General features: G+C 52.9%; 1 protein-coding gene across 1 annotated transcript in view; it reads right to left on the reverse strand.

Annotated features, from left to right (window-relative positions):
- Positions 1-10,307: 10,307 nt before the first annotated feature.
- KDM2A (lysine demethylase 2A) overlaps positions 10,308-18,379 on the reverse strand; it is a 93,803-nt gene continuing 85,731 nt past the window's right edge. Inside the window, exons 17-21 of the mRNA XM_055415416.2 lie at positions 17,415-18,127; positions 15,405-15,568; positions 14,680-14,838; positions 13,898-14,113; positions 10,308-13,464 (exon numbers count right to left, since the gene is read on the reverse strand). Coding sequence (XP_055271391.1) covers positions 13,283-13,464; positions 13,898-14,113; positions 14,680-14,838; positions 15,405-15,568; positions 17,415-18,127 — 1,434 coding nt within the window. The 3' untranslated portion in view covers positions 10,308-13,282. The remainder of the gene's footprint in view (positions 13,465-13,897; positions 14,114-14,679; positions 14,839-15,404; positions 15,569-17,414; positions 18,128-18,379) is intronic.

Genomic DNA, 18,379 nt, shown 5'->3' on the forward strand with positions numbered 1-18,379 from the left:
GCCGCGCACAGCGCCAGCGAGCCCGCGAGGGGCCGGCCGGGCGGGCGGCGGCGCCCCCTGGAGGCCGCGGGGCTGGACCGAGCCTGACCCCCGCGGCCACGCCGGCCTCCTCTCGCCCACGGCCCCCACCGGCCATGACCTGCCCCCTGACCCGCGACACGACAGGGCCCCTCGCCCGCAGAAGACCCTAGAGCCAGACGTTGACCACGACTCGGGGCACAATTCGGGTCCCAGACACCACGATAGACCACGGCCGGGACCCCAGACTTGGCATTGCAGAATGTGGACCCCAGGGGCCACGATAGACCAGGGCGGGGACCCCAGACTGGCATTGCAGAATGTGTTCCCAGGGACATGGATCTCAGACTTTAACTATAACCCCTGACCCCTGACCTTGCACACAGTCGGAAACCTGACACCAGATCCAATCACATTCCTGACCCCAGACTCGAAACAGGACCTCCAGAACTAGACCTGGCATCATCTCAGACTGACCATGACCTCAGGTCACCATTCTGGACCCGACCCCCTTCACACCCAGACCCTGACGCTGACCCCTGGCCCCCTACAGGACCCCAGATCCAGACTTGGGGCCAGGACCTCAAACACTGATCCCAACCACAGACCATGACCTTGATCCCAGCTTGGTTGCTGAGCCCAACCTTGATTCTACCCCCAGACTCAGGCCACTGTCATGACTTCAAACCCTGGACTTGGGGGCAGAGCCTGGGCCTGGACTCGGACCAGACCATGGTTCTGGACCCGAAAATTTGGGACACAGACCCAGGACCAAGACATCCAACCAGTACTCAAACTGGACCTAGAGCGCTTAATGGGTCGTCATGGACCCGGGACCTGATGACTGCCATCAGACTCCAGACTTACCCCAGTCCCAATCCCCACTCCTACTCCAGACCCAGTCTAGGCCCCAAGACTCCCACTCAGGACTGAGGACCGTGCACCAAAAACCCCCTCCCTGGGTCAGAATCATCATGATTCCACAAAGCGGGATCCAACTTCTCTCAGCCTTGCGGGGGGGGGGGGAGTGCGTCATGGGGGTCACTGGACTGCCTGGCAAGGGAAATTTACTCTGATGAGGCTGCACGGTGGAGGTGGAGGGGTCCATGTATCACAAAGCAGTACCCTTATCTCACTGTGCTGCTCCTAAGAGCCTCTCTGTGTTTTCTAAGGTGACAGGATTCCCTCCCACTCCTGGGCCCATGGAGCCAAAGCCTCACGCCAGTTTGTGGGTCGGTAACCAGGACCTGTTTGCAAAGCCTAGGATTCTCCACCACCCTTGTCATGTGCACTTCCCCTGCTATCTTCTGAGATTGGCCTCGGCGGAGCCTGGAACCAGAGCGCATCAGTCAGGATGGTGAGGTCCCCTTCTCAGTGGGTGACGCCACCATCCACCCAGACACTCAAGCCAGAACTCCAGGCATCACCCTTGGCTCCTCTGTCTCCCCATGCCCTAATCTATCACCATATCCTCTCATCTGGCCTCCTGAGAATTTTCTTAAACCTGTCTGCTTCTGAGGATCCCCAGGGCTCCTGCCCTAATACAGGCCCTGACCAGAGGTGCCTCTCTCAAATCTCGATCTGACAGATTTACTGTCTACTTAGCACTGAGACTCAGTGCTCCAGGCCTCCTGGGGATGCTGAGAGTGGGGCATTCAGAGGGGGGCTCCAGGCCCCCACCCAACTCTGCCGAAGGCAAATCACTTGAGCAAGCTCCTTAACCTGCAAGTCAAAGTCTTAGATGACTGAGTCCTGCTGCCCTCTCAGGCCGGTGTTGCCATCATCCCTTAAGCCCGAGGTACCCCCCGCCACCAGCCAATCCATCAGTTTTTACCCCTGTGCCTTTGTTCCTCCCTCTGTCTCGAAGCCCTCTGCGTGTCCTCTTCCCTGGCTAACTCCTGCTCATTCTTTCAGACCCGCCTCCTCCAGGCCACCCTCCCCAATCCCCTTGCTCCCAGTTGTGTGCATCTCCAGTTCTGCACTTAGTACCTGCTTCCTTGATTTGAAAACATCATCAATTGCAAGATGCACGTCATTTCGTTTTTGATGGGGGAAGGGGGGCGGGATGTGTGTGTATGTTGTTGTTCAGTTGCTCAGTCATGTCCAATACTTTGCGACCCCATGGACTGCAGCACGCCAGGCTTCCCTCTGCTTCAGCATCTCCCGGAGCTTGCTCAAAACTCAGGTCCATTGAATCAGTCCATGAAGCTTGATTCAATGTTTGCATCCACTGGAAAATGCCTCCTGACGTTCACACCTCCTCTCACTGAAACCAATGCTCCCAGTTTACTTCTTGCCCCTCAGAGCCCACCGTGAGTCTTGATACAGAAAGATGTAGTCAACATTTGATGGGTGAGAGAGTGACTGAGTGAACGAGCCCCACAGCCCAAGGAGGCACGTGGTGTCTGGGGTAGAAGATGGCCGGAGTAGAGGAGGGTGTGACGAAGGCCTCCGACTTCCTCTCCTCCTGCCTCTCCGAAACTCTGCAGGACTCTGACTACACTCACTGGCCTGGGGTTTCTGGAATAGCTCCTGTTTTAAAACTTCTGTCCAGTGAACTCATTAGGCCAGAGTCCCTGTGAATTCTGAAAAGCCCCCCATCCTGCTCCCAGAGGAGGCCCGACCTCCTCCACACCACTTGCAAACCCAGAAAGCCCTTCCCACCCACTGCCCAACCTGCAACCCAGGCAGGCCTGAAGCCAGGATTGAGAGAGAGAGCGACCCTCTCCTCACTGATTCCTGGGACCCTGGAAAGCAGCTCCTGGAAGCCTTGGCCTGGGGAGGCTGTGTTTTGGATGGTGCTGCCCTCTGGTGGTTGAGGGAAGGTCGATTGTCCACTTGCCTTTTCAGGCTGGCTTCAGTCTTTCTCAACCAGTCTTTGTCTGGTGCCTAGACGGTGCCAGCCTCTGGCTGGGGTGCTGGGAGTGAACGAGGAGTGGAATCCCATCTCCACCCAGCTGGCAGGCCTGCATATACAGCCATACCTGGCATCTCCCCTGGATGACTAATGCGTGTTGCAAACTTAACATGTCCCACGCTGAGCTCCTGCTCCCACCACCCTGCCCAGTCCAACCTGCTCCTCTCCCGCCTCCCCTTCTCAGCCGTGGCTCCTTCACTTTTCAAAAGCCCAGGAGTCATCCTCCACTCCTGTCTTCCCTCACCTGCTCCTGTGCCCCCTCTCCCGGCTGTCATCCAGCTTCTCCCATTTACTACTGCTGTGTCTGTCTCCAAAGTATTGTTGATGTTCAGTCGTTGAGTCGTGTCTGACTCTTTGTGACCCCACGGACTACAGCATGCCAGGCTTCCCTGTCTTTCTCTATCTCCCCGAGTTTGCTCAGACTCATGTCCTTTGAGTTGGTGATGCCATCCAACCATCTAGTCCTCTGTTGCCCCTGTCTCCTCCTGCCTTCAGTCTTTGCCAGAATCAGGGTCTTTTCCAGTAAGTCAGCTCTTCGCATCAGGTGGACAGAGTATTGGAGCTCCAGCTTCAGCATCAGTCCTTCCAATGAATATTCAGGGTTGATCTCCTTTAGGATTTTCTGGTTTGATCTTCTTGCTGTCCAAGGGACTCTCAAGAGTCTTCTCCAGCACCAAGGTATTGATACATCCCAAATCTTCCACTGTGCCCTGCTAAACCTGATCTGAGTCCCATCACCTCCTGCCTGGCACTGATGCCTGCACCAGCCTCCACCCTGCTTCTCTTCTAGAGTCTTCACAGGCCTAAATCTAACCCCATCTCCAATGACCACCCCTGCACTTAGGAGACCTATCCCTTTCTGTGGCCCATGAAACTTACAGTCTGGCCCCTGCCCATCCCTCTAACTCAATCCTCCTGCGCTTCCCTGTGCCTTTTAGTCTCCAGTCTCTCTGATCTTCCTTCTGTCACTACAACTAGCCAAGTTCATTCCTGTCTCTGGGGTGCTGACTTTATAATTCCCCTTGCCTGGAATGACTTCCCTTTCACTTCCTTCCTATAAGCCAGATTCCTGCTCACCCTGCATCCTGTGGGTGGAAAGGTTCCTGTTCAGAAGGCTCTCCCTGGGTGCCCCTGTTTGGTGTGGTCACTGCTGCATTCCTCACACTGGGTGCAAAGTTAGGGCCACAGAAACAGAACTCAGGTCTGGTGAGGAAGAAGACTCCCTCCAATTAACCTGGCAAGAGGATATGTGAGAAGGTGGCAGACTCAGGAAACGAGAGGAAGAGCTGGTGAAGGTCTTGAACTTGACATTGTCTGTACATGAGCAGGAGTGAGGTCGGGGGTGAGGACTGGCATGTGCCAAGGAGTACAGGTTTCCTCTTGCGGGGGCTTCACCTCTGTCTCCATTCTGGGCTTTGAACAGCCAGGAGGATGAACTTGAGGGTGTCCCAATCCATACAGCTCACCGCAGGTGAGCAGACTGACTGGGAGAAACTCCTGCTTCATGTGGGCAGCCACCTCCCTGATGTCCGGGGCCCACACAGTGCCAGGCTCTGACTGGGACGCTGGGACTTCGCCTCGTTTACTCACTCACTAGTCCAACAGCGTACCTGGAGCTCCTACTGCATGCCAGGCCCTGGTGCTTGGCCTTGGGCATCCAACATAGGAGAGAGGGCGAATCTATGGGCAAACTGTAAGTAATAATAAACACTAACGCTTCCTGGGTTCTCTCCATGTGCAGGCCACTGTTCCTAGAACCCAGATGATCTCATTTAATACTCTTATGAGGCAAGTGACAAGTTACCGTTAGGGCCGGGAGCCTGCTCGGGTGAAGGGGAAAAGTGTTGAGGACTGGCACTTCCGCCAGGGACACAGGCCTCGTGCTGCTTCCTGACAGTCCGAGGGCCTTTGATAGCCCACAACTCTGTGCCAGGCTTCCAGGCCGCTGCTCCGCCCGACCCGTCTCCCGGGAGCAGCGCCTCTCCATGAACCCTCCGGAAGGTCACAAGTCCCCGCGCCGCCCGGGACCCCTGTCTCCCTTTTCCGCCTTGGAGCCTCAGCGAGACGTGGCCCCGCCCCTGGGCCCCGCCCCACCCCGCCCCTCCCCGCCCCTCCCACAGGGCTCGCTCGGAGCCGTCCCCAGTGCGCATGCGCCTCGTCTTCCGCGACTCAGGCTGAGTCGTGCAGAGCTCTTACCGCTTGTTTGTGCATCGACCTTTGAGCGTCTCAGTCAAGATCTCGTAGCTCCCGCCGGCCCCACTGTAGCCTCTGGTACTTGCCGTGTCAGGGAGAGGGAGGATAGGTGTGGAAAAGCCCTTCGCTGGGTGCTTTAGATAAAGTTGCTTAACCTGTCTGAGCCCTGCCTTTCTCTTCTGTACCCCAGCCTGGCCTCACTGAGTTGTTTTGAGGGTAAATGAAGATGTGTGTGCAGCGTTGGGCTGAGGGGGATGGCTTTCTGAACGGTCACTGTTACACATCCTGAGGACCATGGGCCCCACTTGTGTGTGTCTCCCTCTCAGCGTCCTCCATGGTCTTTCTCTCCTCCCCTCCCAGCTTCTTTGCCTCTTTCTCTGCCTTCCCTTTTCTGGATCTTTCAGGGTGTTTCTCTCTGGGTCTGGGTCTCTTTCTGCCTCTCTACCTGTCTTGACCTTCCGGCACTGCCATGGCACAGTCTTGGGGCACAACAGCTGGGCTTTCTGCCCCCTTGTCGCTCTCCGGCATGGGGCAGGTTTAGGAGACAGAAGGCTAGGCTGAGGGCAACTCCAGATGCTCTCGGGCCTTGGTTGTCTGCTCTCACTGTTTCCTGCCCGTACATTGGTGTCAGCACTGAGGGTTCCTTTCTGGTCTGGGCCTCTGGAAGCTGGGGAGGTAGACTGACTCTCCCCAGTCAGCAAGTGCAGACCTGCTCTGCTGCTGGCCACCCGAATGGCACTTAGCACAGAGCTGACCTGGGAGGGCTGGAGGAGCTGGAATTGGCCTTCTCCCCAGGTCTAGCTACCTCATTTGTGGGGTCCACTGCAAATAAAGTGCACAGCCCCTTTTTCAAAAATTAAGGATTGCAAGGGACTTACTTTGTGGCCCAAGGACTAAGACTTCATGCTCCCAATGCAGGGGGCCCGGGTTCGATCCCTGGTCCGGGAAATAGATCCCACATGCAGCAACTAAGAAAGAGTTGACATGGGACAACTAAAAAAGATCTTACATGTTGCAACAAAGATTGAAGATCCTGAGTGCAGCAACTAAGACCGGCACAGCCAAACTAAAAGAAAGAATTTCATGATGGTGACGACAGCACGTTAAACAAAGTGTGGGATCCATTTGAGGGCAGGGCCCTGTGTGACTGCATGGATCACTCGCCCATGAAATTGGTCCTGCTTCCCTTTCCTATAAATCCGCCTTTCATCGTGCTCAGTAAATTTCCTTATCCCTCCACTCCTGGAGCAGAGGGAGGAGAAGCCAAGCTAGCTAAGTCTAGCCCCACCCTCAAGAAGTTCAAAGTGCCATGGGAGGGGCTGTGGGCACACACCCAGCCTGGTTGCTCAGCAGGCACGAGACCAGGGGGGAAGGCCCAAGCTCCGGAGTCCTTGGCCCAGTGTTCACGTATGTCCCCGCTCTGCCTTCACTTCCTCTCTGGGCCTGGGCTTTGTAATCCATAGAGCGAAGACACCTGCCCACTCCCTTCCTCGGGTGGAGTTTGAGTGTGAAATGCCATTGCTTGTTCACAGAGGCTAGGAAGTGAGGCAGACAGGACTGACTCTGCAGCCAGTCTCCAGATTTTACTAGTCAAGACACTTCAGGCCAAAGTCCATAACTCAAGTTTCTCATCTTTAAAATGAGGGTAGGGCTTCCCTGGTGGTTCAGTGGTAAAGAATCCACCTGCTAATGCAGGAGACAGGTTTGATCCCTGATCTGGGAGGATCCCACATGCTGTGGAGCGACTGAGCTTGTGTGCCCCAAGTATTGAGCCTGCGCTGTGCAGCCCACTGCTCCACAAGAGAAACCCTCACAATAAGAAGCCTGCACATTGCAACAAGAGTAGACCCTGCTCTCTGCAACCAGAGAAAAAGTCCATGTAGCAACGAAGACCCAGCACAGCCAAAAACAGAAACAAGATAATAATAGTAGAGTTGCTATGTATTTACAGTAGCCAAGGAAGGAAAGTTATGACTAACCTAGATAGTATATTAAAAAGCAGAGACATTACTTTGGCAAAAAAGGTCCGTCTAGTCAAGGCTATGGTTTTTCCAGTGGTCATGTATGGATGTGAGAGTTGGACTGTGAAGAAAGCTGATCACCGAAGAATTGATGCTTTTGAACTGTGGTGCTGGAGAAGACCCTTGAGAGTCCCTTGGACTGCAAGGAGATCCAACCGTCTATTCTAAAGGAGATCAATCCTGGGTATTCATTGGAAGGACTGATGCTAAAGCTGAAACTCCAATACTTTGGCCACCACATGTGAAGAGTTGACTCACTGGAAAAGACTCTGATGCTGGGAGGGATTGGGGGCGGGAGGAGACGGGGACGACAGAGAATGAGATGGCTGGATGGCATCACCGACTCGATGGACATGATTTTGAGTGAACTCTGGGAATTGGTGATGGACAGGGAGGCCTGGCGTGCTGTGATTCATGGGGTCGCAAAGAGTCGGATACGACTGAGCAACTGAACTGAACTGAAGACATGGAATCAATGTAAATGTCCATCGACAGATGAATAGGTAAAGATGTGGTGCACATATACAATGGGATGTTACTCAGCCATAAAAAGAATGAAATAATGCCAGTTGCAGCAACATGGATGAACCTAGAGATTATCACAGTAAATGAAGTCATAAAAAAGACATACCATGTGATATCATTTATATATGGAATTGAAAAGATGACACAAGGGACTTCCCTGGCGATCCAGTGGTTACAATGGGGTGCTTTCACTGCCATGATTCCAGGTTCAATCCCTAGTCAAGAAACTAAGATCTCGCAAGCTGCATGAAAGTGAAGTCGCTCAGTCGTGTCCGACTCTTTGCGACCCCATGGACTGTAGCCTACCAGGCTCCTATATCCGTGGGATTTTCCAGGCAAGAGTACTGGAGTGGGTTGCCATTTCCTTCTCCAGGGGATCTTCCCAACCCAGGGATTGAACCCAGGTCTCCTGCATTGCAGGCAAACGCTTTACCTGCACAGCACAGCCTAAATCAATGAAATGTGACACAAGTGAACTGATTGATGAAACAGACTCTTAAGACACAGGAAACAAACATATGGCTGTTTTTGTTGTTCAGTTTTGGTTATCGAAGGGGGAAGAGGGTTGTTATTCAGTTGCTCAGTCATGCCCGACTCTTTGTGACCCCATAGACTAAGCACGCCAGTCTTCCCTGTCCTTCACCATCTCCTGGAGTTTGCTCAGACTCATGTCCGTTGGGGAGGGATAAATTAGGGGTTTGGGATTAGCAGGTAAAAACTACTAACTATATAATAAACATATCCTGTGCTACTGTGTAGCACAGGCAATTATATTCAATATCCTGTAATAAACCATAATGGAAAAGAATATGAAAAAGAATATGTATATATATACATATAACTGAATCACTTTGCTGTACACCAGAAATTAACACAACATTCTAAATCAACTATACTTCAAAAAAAAAAAGGGGTTGCTGTAAAGATGAGGAGTTACCATGTGTAGATACTTAGACCAGTCTGGGTCAACACATAGAAGGCTCAGTAGATGCCAGCTGTTTTTATTATTTTGCCTGTGAAAGGTTTACAGAATGCCCAGGTTAATCCCTTCTGATTGGAGGAGAAACAAGAAGGGCTTCTGGAGGAAGAGGTGAAGAAAGGATAAGTTTTCATAGTTGTGGGGAGGGTGACACACCGTGAACACAGCAGCCCTGGGGGCTACAGTGGTGCCTGTTCAAGGCCTCTTAGAAGCACCTACCACCAGCCTGGTGCTTCTCCTTTTACAGATGACGGTGGCAGGTGATGCAGAGGTCAGTGGCACATAACCCTGGAGAGTTCCACACAAGATTCCTGTATATGGAAGTTGTACCAGCAAAGGCCCTGAGAGAATGGAGTTAGTTACGAGGGTGGAGAAGAGTTGTTTAGTTGGTAAGATAATGTCCGACTCTTTTGAGACCCCGTGGACTGTAGCCTGCCAGGCTCCTCTGTCTATGGGATTTCTCAGGCAAGAAGACTGGAGTGGGTTGCATTTCCTTCTTCAGGGGAATCTTCTCGACCTAGGGATTGAACCCGTGTCCCCTGCACTGGCAGGTGGATTCTTTACCACTGAGCCACCAGGGAAGCCCGGAGAGGACGGGTAAATGATGAGGGAGCTTGAGGACTTATCCCGAGACAAACACACTGCTGGGTTTTAAGTAGAGAAGTAGTTAAATCTAAGAGAAATGTTCTGGCTGCCAACGAGGCAGATGGGGGTTGGACTGCAGCTGAGAAGTCTCAGGGTTCCTGCTGGAGTCAAGGTTCTGGAAAATGGTAGCTTCAACTAGGGTGGCAGGCATGACATTATCAACAGGTAGATGGATTTCTGTGGTTTAGAAGGCAAAACGGACACTCTGCGTTCCTTGGCAATGTCAAACACGGCCACAATCGCAGCCATCCTCAGGAAATGGAGTCGGCTGACTGTCCAGGATGTGCAGTAGTGGAGATGGTCCTTAACAGCTCGGTGAGAAGGATGGGCAGGGGCCCCCCAGATCCCCTGAAGGGAGAGATGCAAGCCTTCTCGAGACCTCCTGGGTGTCATCTCAGCTCTCCCGAGATGGCGCAGTCAGGTCTGAGGTCAACAGTGGGCAGCATGCAGGACACTCGTCTAAAGGTTGGAAGCTTGTACTCAACAAGCAGGACCCAGTGGGACAAATGCCAATAGAGCCATACCCAGACCTTGCTTGGTGGCCTCAAGCAGGCACTGTCCTTGAGAGGCCTGTTCTGTAGCTGCAGTGGGTAGAGGTTGGCCGTGGCCTTGGCTACTGGCTCTCCAGGGATGGCCAGAATAGAAATCCCCAGGCCCGTTCATAGGGGAGCACCAGAATCCTTCCAGCTCTCCCCAAGGACTCAGCAGCACCTCTCCAGACACCACCTTGTGGGGAGGAGTCGGGGTCAGGTAATCGTATACCTAAATTTTAAAAAGTTAAAAAGTTCTATTAAAAAGTTCCCTTTGATGCTGTAAAATATAAGCAAGTGCTGCTTTCAGACATTAAAAAAAAAGAAGGCAAAGCAAGTCACAGAGGCACACAGCACTTCCGGTGCCACTCAGGGATGGGGGAGGAACTGCGGGGCTCGGGAGTGGGAGGCTGCAGTACCTTCAGACTTCCTCTTTCTCATGCATGCACACACACACACCAAGGCAGAAAAGTTTTTGTTATTTTTGTCTTGGTTTTGAAAGTTTTTATTAAAAAAAAAAAAAAACAAATAAAAATATTTCCCACTGGAGGCTATTTCTTTGTCTTTTAAAAATTTTTATTACACAAATATCTCCCATTCCCACATCAGAGGAAAGATGTCCTTGCTCTTTGTAAAACCAATAGTGGAGAACGTTTAGAAAACAAAAGTCCGCCTAGCTTCCCTCCTTTCCCTGGCCCCTAATAACCCCAATGTGTCAACTGAGATAGCATGACTTGTCCTCTTAATGCTTACATTTAATTTAAATTTTTTTAGCACAACATTGGAGATTGACTCTAAATCAGCAACAAAAAAATATATATTTACAATATTTCTCCGAAAACAAAAACACAACCAAACCCTTTAAACATAGTGACTTTAGGAGTTTTATTTATGGAGCAGTTATTTTTTTTTAATCACCAAGTGATTTTATATTATATATATATATATATATAAATTTTCTTCCTTTCCTTTGTGGTTTTTTGCCCCGGTGCTTGGAAAGATGGAGGCAGGGTGTCTGGTCCTGTGGTCTGCGGAGGGCAGGCTCTCCTGGCAAGGCTGTGTCTACGAGCAGATGGCAGGAAATTCGGTGGAACTCCCGGGTTCCTCTGTCCTCGAAGAGAGACATTTCTGTCCTCCACACGGTCCAACCCTCACCTCTAAAAACCATTTTCTCCCTCACAGTCCCAGAGAAAAGGGAAACGCAGCAAGGGCACAGGTCCATTGGCTGCCACTCCTGGGGCTCCCTTTTCCTCTGACCAACTTACGTGCACAGTAAAAATGCTTGTTTTTCCAAACGCAAAACAACAAAAATAAAAGCCAAAGCCCAAAACAAACCATCAGCTTGGAAATCTCTGTGGGTGAGATGTCCCAAAGTCAGAGGCACTCTCCCGGAACAATCCCTGCTCTGAGGGGGTCTCTCCACCTCCCCTTTTATAAAAAGACAAGAAAGCAAAACAAAAGTCATCTTTTCAGTATTTTCCACAGGAGCAACCGAAAAAAGGCAGGAAGCTTCCAATTATAGGTCATTAACAATAACATTAATAAGGTTTTTGCTCAATACCCAGGGTTCTTTACAGAGAAGTTCCCCTAACTGAGGCACTCTGGAATAAGTCACTGGCATTTCCTCAAGGTTTCAGCCCCAGGTGGCTGGGGCCTGGAGACCAATGGAAGGGGCAGAGGGTCAGGGGAGCAGACCGCTGCTTTTAAGGTGCAGCAGGATAATCAGCAGATTGGAAACCGACACAAGGCCACCCCCTTCCAAGACCCAGTTTTCTCTCAGGAGGCCAGTCAATGCCAGGGTCAAAGGTGGGCTAGGTGGCAAAGAGGGAGCCCCTCTGCCTCTATTGCTTTGGAAGTGGCAAGGGGGCACGTGGCGTCTCTCCTTGGGGCGGCTCACACTTCAGACCCCTGGTGCCTGGGCTCCTTCCCCCCACCTCCACAGGGCTTCAGGAGGAGGACAGTGTGAGGCTGGGCTGCAGGAAAGGGGCCAGGAGGGGACGGGCTGGGGACGAGTCGGTGGGGCAAGGTTGTGCTATCGCCTTCCTTTCGGATGGGGAGCGGAGTGCAAACCCGCGTCTATCGTTTATCAGCTCTCGCCACAGGCTGCTGCTACTGAGCATCTCCTCACACACTTAAATATTGACCCAAAAGAAATCCCGACCTTTCGTTCCATTTTTTTTTTTTTAAAGTGCAAAAAGCTCTCTGCTGCCCTAGAGAGAGGATCTTTGGACAGGCCGTTCAATGCAAAGTAAGAGGGGGCAGCTGATGGGGCTCGACACAGGGCAGTGGAGCGGGAGATGCCAGGCTCCCCTCCTTCCCTCCACACACATGCTGAATACACTCAGCCACACACACAGAGGCACATGCACACCCCCTTCCACGGCTGCAGGCAGAGGGCAGGTGACTGGCTTCTAAGCAGGACTCCCCACCCCTCCGAAGACGCCGGATCAGTGAGCCACTGAGGGGAGACACAGGCCTGGGCTTGGATGGCTACAGGACCCCAGGCCCTGAGCCTGCCGGAGGGCAGGTGGGGACTTGGCCTAGTTCTCTGACCACCCTGCTGGGGGAGACAGGCTGCTCCCTCTGAGGACAGACATCCTGGAAAAGCCCTATTCAGGAGGGAATAAAGAAAGTGTGGGAAAGGGCAGGGCAGGCCAAAGAGGAAAGGGATGGGGAGACAGTGCCTGTCTCAGGATCTGCCTGGGAAGCAGTAAAATGGGGGTGTCCCTGGGGCAGACAGTTCCAGCTCCTCTGAAGAGCCTCAACCCCAATAAGTGCAACAAGGACTTCACAGAAACGAGCAGGCAAGTCTGGGGCGGGGGAACCTCATTCTGTGATCTACCACGAGCATCGGACAGGATCAAGCTACAAGGAGAGGAGGGAGAGCACAGACACAGACGAGAGGCACGGACACCTCAGCAGCACCAGTGTGATCTGCACGGGTCTGGCCTTCCTGCGGAACCCGGGAGAGTGTGGCGGAGGAGAGACACGCAGTGGACCCCACGAGGAGGAGGGCCTGGCCACAGACAGGGCTGCTTTCTTCCCTGGGAGTTTGCTCAGAGCCAGGCACTGCTGGGACCATGGATGGGGACGAGGGCCACAGTGCAGGTGACGGCTGCACAGACACCCCGAAGTGAGAACCCGGCCTCCTGGCCGACGAGTGAGTGGGCGGGCGGGCGAGCAAGCAAGCAGGCGCTGTGACAGCACACAGCCTGCACTTTCCCCTCGGGTCAGTTTGCTACCCCCTTCTCCTTAGGAGGGAGAGGAACAGGCTGGTAAGCCTGGGGTCCACCCCTCCTCTGCCCTGACTGTAAGGGAAGGGCTCAAGGGACAGGAGAGCAGAGAGGGAGTGTGACGCTGGCCTCGGAGCCCGTGCAGGGGCGGGGAGAGAGGCTCTCCTGGCTGGGGAGTCAGGGGAAGATCGGTTTCCTGTTCAGTCTGGGCTGGGTGTGTCTTAGCTGATCTTCTGTATCAGCTTCTCATCAGATAGGCAGTAGAGACTGTTGATGGACAAGTCTGAGATGAAGTGCTCGCAGGCTTTTCGCGTGATCTGCTTGCATCCTCGAAGGTCGATCAAGGTGACGTTGGCGATGCGCCGTAGGTAGATCAGGGTCTGGTCTGTCAGTTTATTGCAACCTGTGGGGAAAGTGACCACAAGGACAATGCTGCATACACACACTCAAAGGAGCCTGCTTCTGATGCTCAATTTCCCAGCTTTCCTCAAAAGGCTAAACAAAAGCCCCTCTTTTCCCCTTAACTACCTGGCTCAGAGACCAGAAGTACCACCAGCATGGCAGCCTCGGAAGGCCCCTGCCACCGGACCCCTGCGCTGCAAAGCAGACCAGCCTGCAGCTGGGTGCTGGCGGCATTCTTAGGCGCCTGACAACTGCTCAAGGCCTTGGTCCCCACCAGTTACAAAAGGAACATGTCTTGTCCATGTTGAGGAGACTAATTAACACGGTTTAGTCCACAGCCCATGTTCTTTCTGTTCTACTGGTCAAACTCCAAGGAGGGCTGGGCTTCCAAGGAGCAGGGGCACCATCTGTCACAAAACACGGCAGTGCCATACCTGCCATGTTGAGCTCTGTGAGGGAGTAACGAGTGGAAGACCCAACAGCGGTGAGTAGATTGGAGGACTGGTCTGTCAGGTGGCTGCAGTGACTGAGGTCGAGTCGAGACAGGAGGGGCATGTGGCGGATGATGAGACGAAGTGTGGCGTCTGTGATGTCAAGGCCTGCCAGCCGGAAGTCGGTCATGTTCCGGAGCTTGCTGCGATTGTCCTGGCCTGCACAGGCAAGAGAAGGACCTAGATCCAGACTCTTAATTCTAGTTCAGCTCAAGCTGCAGCCAGCTTCAGTCATGGGTATTTGCTGGCCAGGCTGTGCAGGGGTTAACAAGCAGAACTGCCCACACCCAGCCCTGCCTTCAGGGAGCGAGCAGTGTGTGGGGGCTGTTTCTAGGAAACCAGACACGTTTTCTTTCTTCCCAGCTGCTGGATTGTGCCTCACTCACACAGCAAAAGGGTATGTGTGGAATGCTCCTCTCCTTCCCACGCTCCCACACTTTTCTAGACCATCAGGGAAACAGCCTTCAGTGTTCCACCTCAACCATGAAGCCTTCCCAGCCTTCCTCAGGCTTATACTCTCCAACCCCCAGACTCTACTAACCCACAAAGTGACTCACTCCTTTCTTTGCAGGTAGTTATTTGTAAACAGTTAACTGTACTTGCACATAGTCCATTGTCCTGTTTTCAACTTCCACTTTTCTACTTTTCAACAGTGTCATGTCTGGGACTACCTGAGCTTCTGGGAATGCTGAAAGGAGCACAGGGAAGTCAGGCCCAGAGCATACCCGGTTTATCCGCCGGTGGAGTCAGCAAGTCCCGAATTTGAGGGTCTTTGATTCCTACTGCCCACCGAAGATCAAGGGTCCTGAGAAGGGGGCAGCTGGAGGTGCTGAGGGCAGAGACTGCAGACCAGGAGCAGCCTGCCAGGAGGAGGTCTTTCAGTCCTGCCACAGAAGGAGACAGACATGCAATAATACAATCTACCAGCCAGCCAAAGCCTCAACTACCAGCTGATCGGACCAAGCAAACAGATCCGCAGTCTAACGGAGGGAGGAACCATATCCTAAACTTATTCTAGTAATCCTGCTCAAAGACTTCTCTGCCCTCCTAAATTACATCTAACTCTGCTCGTAAAATGGACTGCTTGGTTTCGAGCAGAGTAACGTAGTGAGTGACTTCTAAGACCTCAAAGTGCTTAAGGGAATCTTTACAAGGAAGGGGCTAATCAAGGCGACTTCTTACTCAAACTCTCTCTTCAGCGACTACACCGAGAAGACCTGCAGAGCTGGCAGCAGCACCTGACCCCTCTCCATCTTCTTCAGCGACTGGCCTGCCAGCCCACAGTGGCACCCTGGGGACTGGCAGTTACGTGGGACCGGCCAGGTCTCTTGCCAAGCAGAAAGGCAGTGGCAGCACAGACTGCTGCCCGAAAGCAATCCTGAACACGCTGCCAATAATGCAGTTTCCCCGCTGGCCCCGGCCGCTGGAAGAACAGCGTGGGGCTGCTCACCTGGCAGCCTATTGACGAGCCACGTCAGCTGTTTTTTGGAGATGTTGGTCCAACTGAGGTCGAGGCTAACTGGCTGCCTCTTGATGATGCCACTGAGCGCCTGGGGTACGATAGCCTTACACCTACTCAAGTCAATTTTTGTCCAAAGTCTCTTGTCACAGCACCTGTAACAGAAGGAGAGAACCAGCTGTCAAGGCCTGACTGCCCTTGTCAGGGAGACCACCACAGGCTATTGGAGGCTTCTGGGAAAAGCAGAGCCGTGGAGGATCACCCTCTCTAGATGCTTCTACATGCATTTAAGGATCATGCCTTGCCATTTTTTTGCCTCAGAGAAGAGAGATTACTTGACCAGTCCACCCCAATTTACTTTGGCCGGGTTGAGAGCACAGAGCGACTGTTAGGGACACACAGTAAAACAATAGACTATAGCCCCTTATTTGCATTAAAATGGTATGGCTCCCACCAAAGTGTATACAAAGGAACACTAAAAGAATTTCTTGACTTCTTACTGCTGGAAGCTACTAGGCGTCCCTCTACTCTCCTCAGTCTCTCCCAGCCGCCCAAGACACAGGGTGGTGTCACTTGGCACATCCAGCTCATTGTGCCTTGAACTCCAGAAAGAGCCCATTTCATTTTCAGGTCGCGACAGGCTCTTTATTAGAATCAGGCCTGGAGAGTCCTCCACCACCCCTGGGCTTCGGCCTCAGCGCTACCTTTACTTTTTCTAGCCAGTCTACATCAGAACAGAAAGGGAGAGGCCTGCCCTTCCGCGACAAGTCCACAGGCCACAAACAGCACCGCAACACGCGGCTTTCTCTTTAATATTTTACAGTCTCTGCTCCCCAGCCTGGCTCAGTGTCTGGCTGGCAGGGGAAGAGGAGATGGCATATAATGGGAGTCTTATGTGGCTCGGCCTGGAAACTGAGGGACAGAGCCACTACCAAGCCCTACGAAGACAAATATTAAGAGAATCACATGTCAATTCAGATTTAGGAAGTAAACTCATGGTTGCAAACAATGGAGTCTTCACTTAAGAGACTGAAAAAACTTCACCCAGGGCACATGAAACTTGTATGGCAAAAACAGAGCACTGGATCTCAAATTTTTAATGTGTATCAGAATCCTCTGGTGGAGAATTTAATAAAAACAGATTGCCCAGCCCCACCCTTGAGGTCCTGATCAGCAGGTCTGGGATATGCCCTGAAAACCTGCGTTTCTAACAAGGTCCCAGGTATGACACTGGTTTGGGCATCACACTCTGAAAACTACCATAACAGGATTTGACCCAGATATAAAGGATTTATCCTAGGGTTTAGGAAGTTAAGGAAAAACAATGTCCAGTGGAAATCTTTGTTCATCACCTCTAGGGATGCTCCCTATGTCTTAATGTTTAACTTGAGAAGAAATGACAGGTTTCACTAAGAAGGACAACTAAGTCTCAGGAAGATTCAAAAGTGAACCTTGCTTGCTGGAGAAAGGCATTCTGGTCTAGGTTTAGAGTATGAGAATTAGAACTGTGGAAAACTGTGAGCCTGTGAGCACCTGCAAAGTTTCTGAAAAGCCCGTATACCTTCGTGAGATGGAGACGTAATGGGGCAGGGGTGTAAGAGCAGTCGTCTGTATCCCCAGCCCCAGGAGTGACTGGCGTAACAAATGCATGATGCGTTCAACTGACTGGGGGTAGGGGGATTATGACTCCTAAGTTTTAGGACACACTGTACAAACCCACCCCCAAGCCCCAAGGTACAAATCCATTCAAAGTCCAGTAAGGAAAGACGGGAAAGTACAGAGCAGGGAGAAGGGGCCAAGGGCCAGATTTCCCTGATGACACCTGCAGGCATGACCGGCCACATCTTTTTAAGAGGACCCCTGTGTCTGGGAAACAGACTGGGTGGATTTAATCCTTCAGGGCCCAACCAGCCTCCAGGAGCCAAGACACATGCTGTTCTCACATGGAAAGCTGCCACCTATGCCCATACCCCTTTGCCTGATCCCTGTAGCCCTGCTCACCATTTATACCACGTCTTGCACACTCGCATACATTCACAAAGTTCTCTGCGGCTGAGGTAGCGGAAGACAGACATCCAGACCTCCCGCTGCATCCAGCTTTCGTCTCCATCCTGAGCCCAACTGCCCCGGCCATTCAGCCTGGCCGCACCCCCCTCCTCTGCACTGTCATCTTCCTCCTCCTCCTCCTCCTCGTCCTCCTCCTCTCCCCCCAGCCCCTCCTCATCCCCGCGCTGGGGGGTTCGGGCTGGGCAGTGCTGGACCAGCACACGGGGGGAATGGCGAAGGTTGGCAGAGGAGGCCGTGATGGCCTGCAGCTTGGGCACAATGGATGTCCCGTGGAGCTCTTTGGTGGGCCTCTGCAGCGTGACAGTGAGGTACGATCCCCGGATCTTGGCTTTCTCAACTTCAGACAGCTCCTTTTTGCCGCTGGGATTGTTCTCCTTTTCCCGTACCATGGTGCGCTCTGTGGCCTGCAGCCGCAGCAACTGCCGCCGTTTGAAGCGCTCATCGCGGCTGGCACTGTGGTGGTCGCTGGGGCCAGCACCAGGGGATGACCGAGTCACCACGCCCCGGGGGGAGGCCGGGTCGTGGATGAGCTGCAGCATGGAGGTGGGCGAGTGAGGTGGGGGCGTGAGGGGCTCGTCACAGCTCCGCAGGGGCCGGAGGACTTTGGCTTGCACGGCTTCTTCGTCACTCTCTTCCATTTTCCGCTTCTGCAAAACAGGCCCGCAAATGCCATGTCAGTGCCTCCTTTCTTCAAGACCCTCTACACTCACTGGGTCAACCTCTCTGCTGCTCTCGGGGCCTAGTGGAGAGCAGACTGCTGCTTTTCTATGGAGGAGGGACCTCAGTGTGCCACAGGGTGGTCATCTCCTCACTGTCTGCAAACCAGACTCTGTAAATGAGCTCACGTCTGTGCTCAAGGCAGCTAGCTAATTATAAAGCAAAACCCTCAAAATAGGTTG

Source organism: Moschus berezovskii, chromosome 25, assembly GCF_049115385.1.
Source record: "Moschus berezovskii isolate FMDL1 chromosome 25, NW_MosBer_1.0, whole genome shotgun sequence".
In the NCBI taxonomy this organism is placed as follows: domain Eukaryota; kingdom Metazoa; phylum Chordata; class Mammalia; order Artiodactyla; family Moschidae; genus Moschus; species Moschus berezovskii.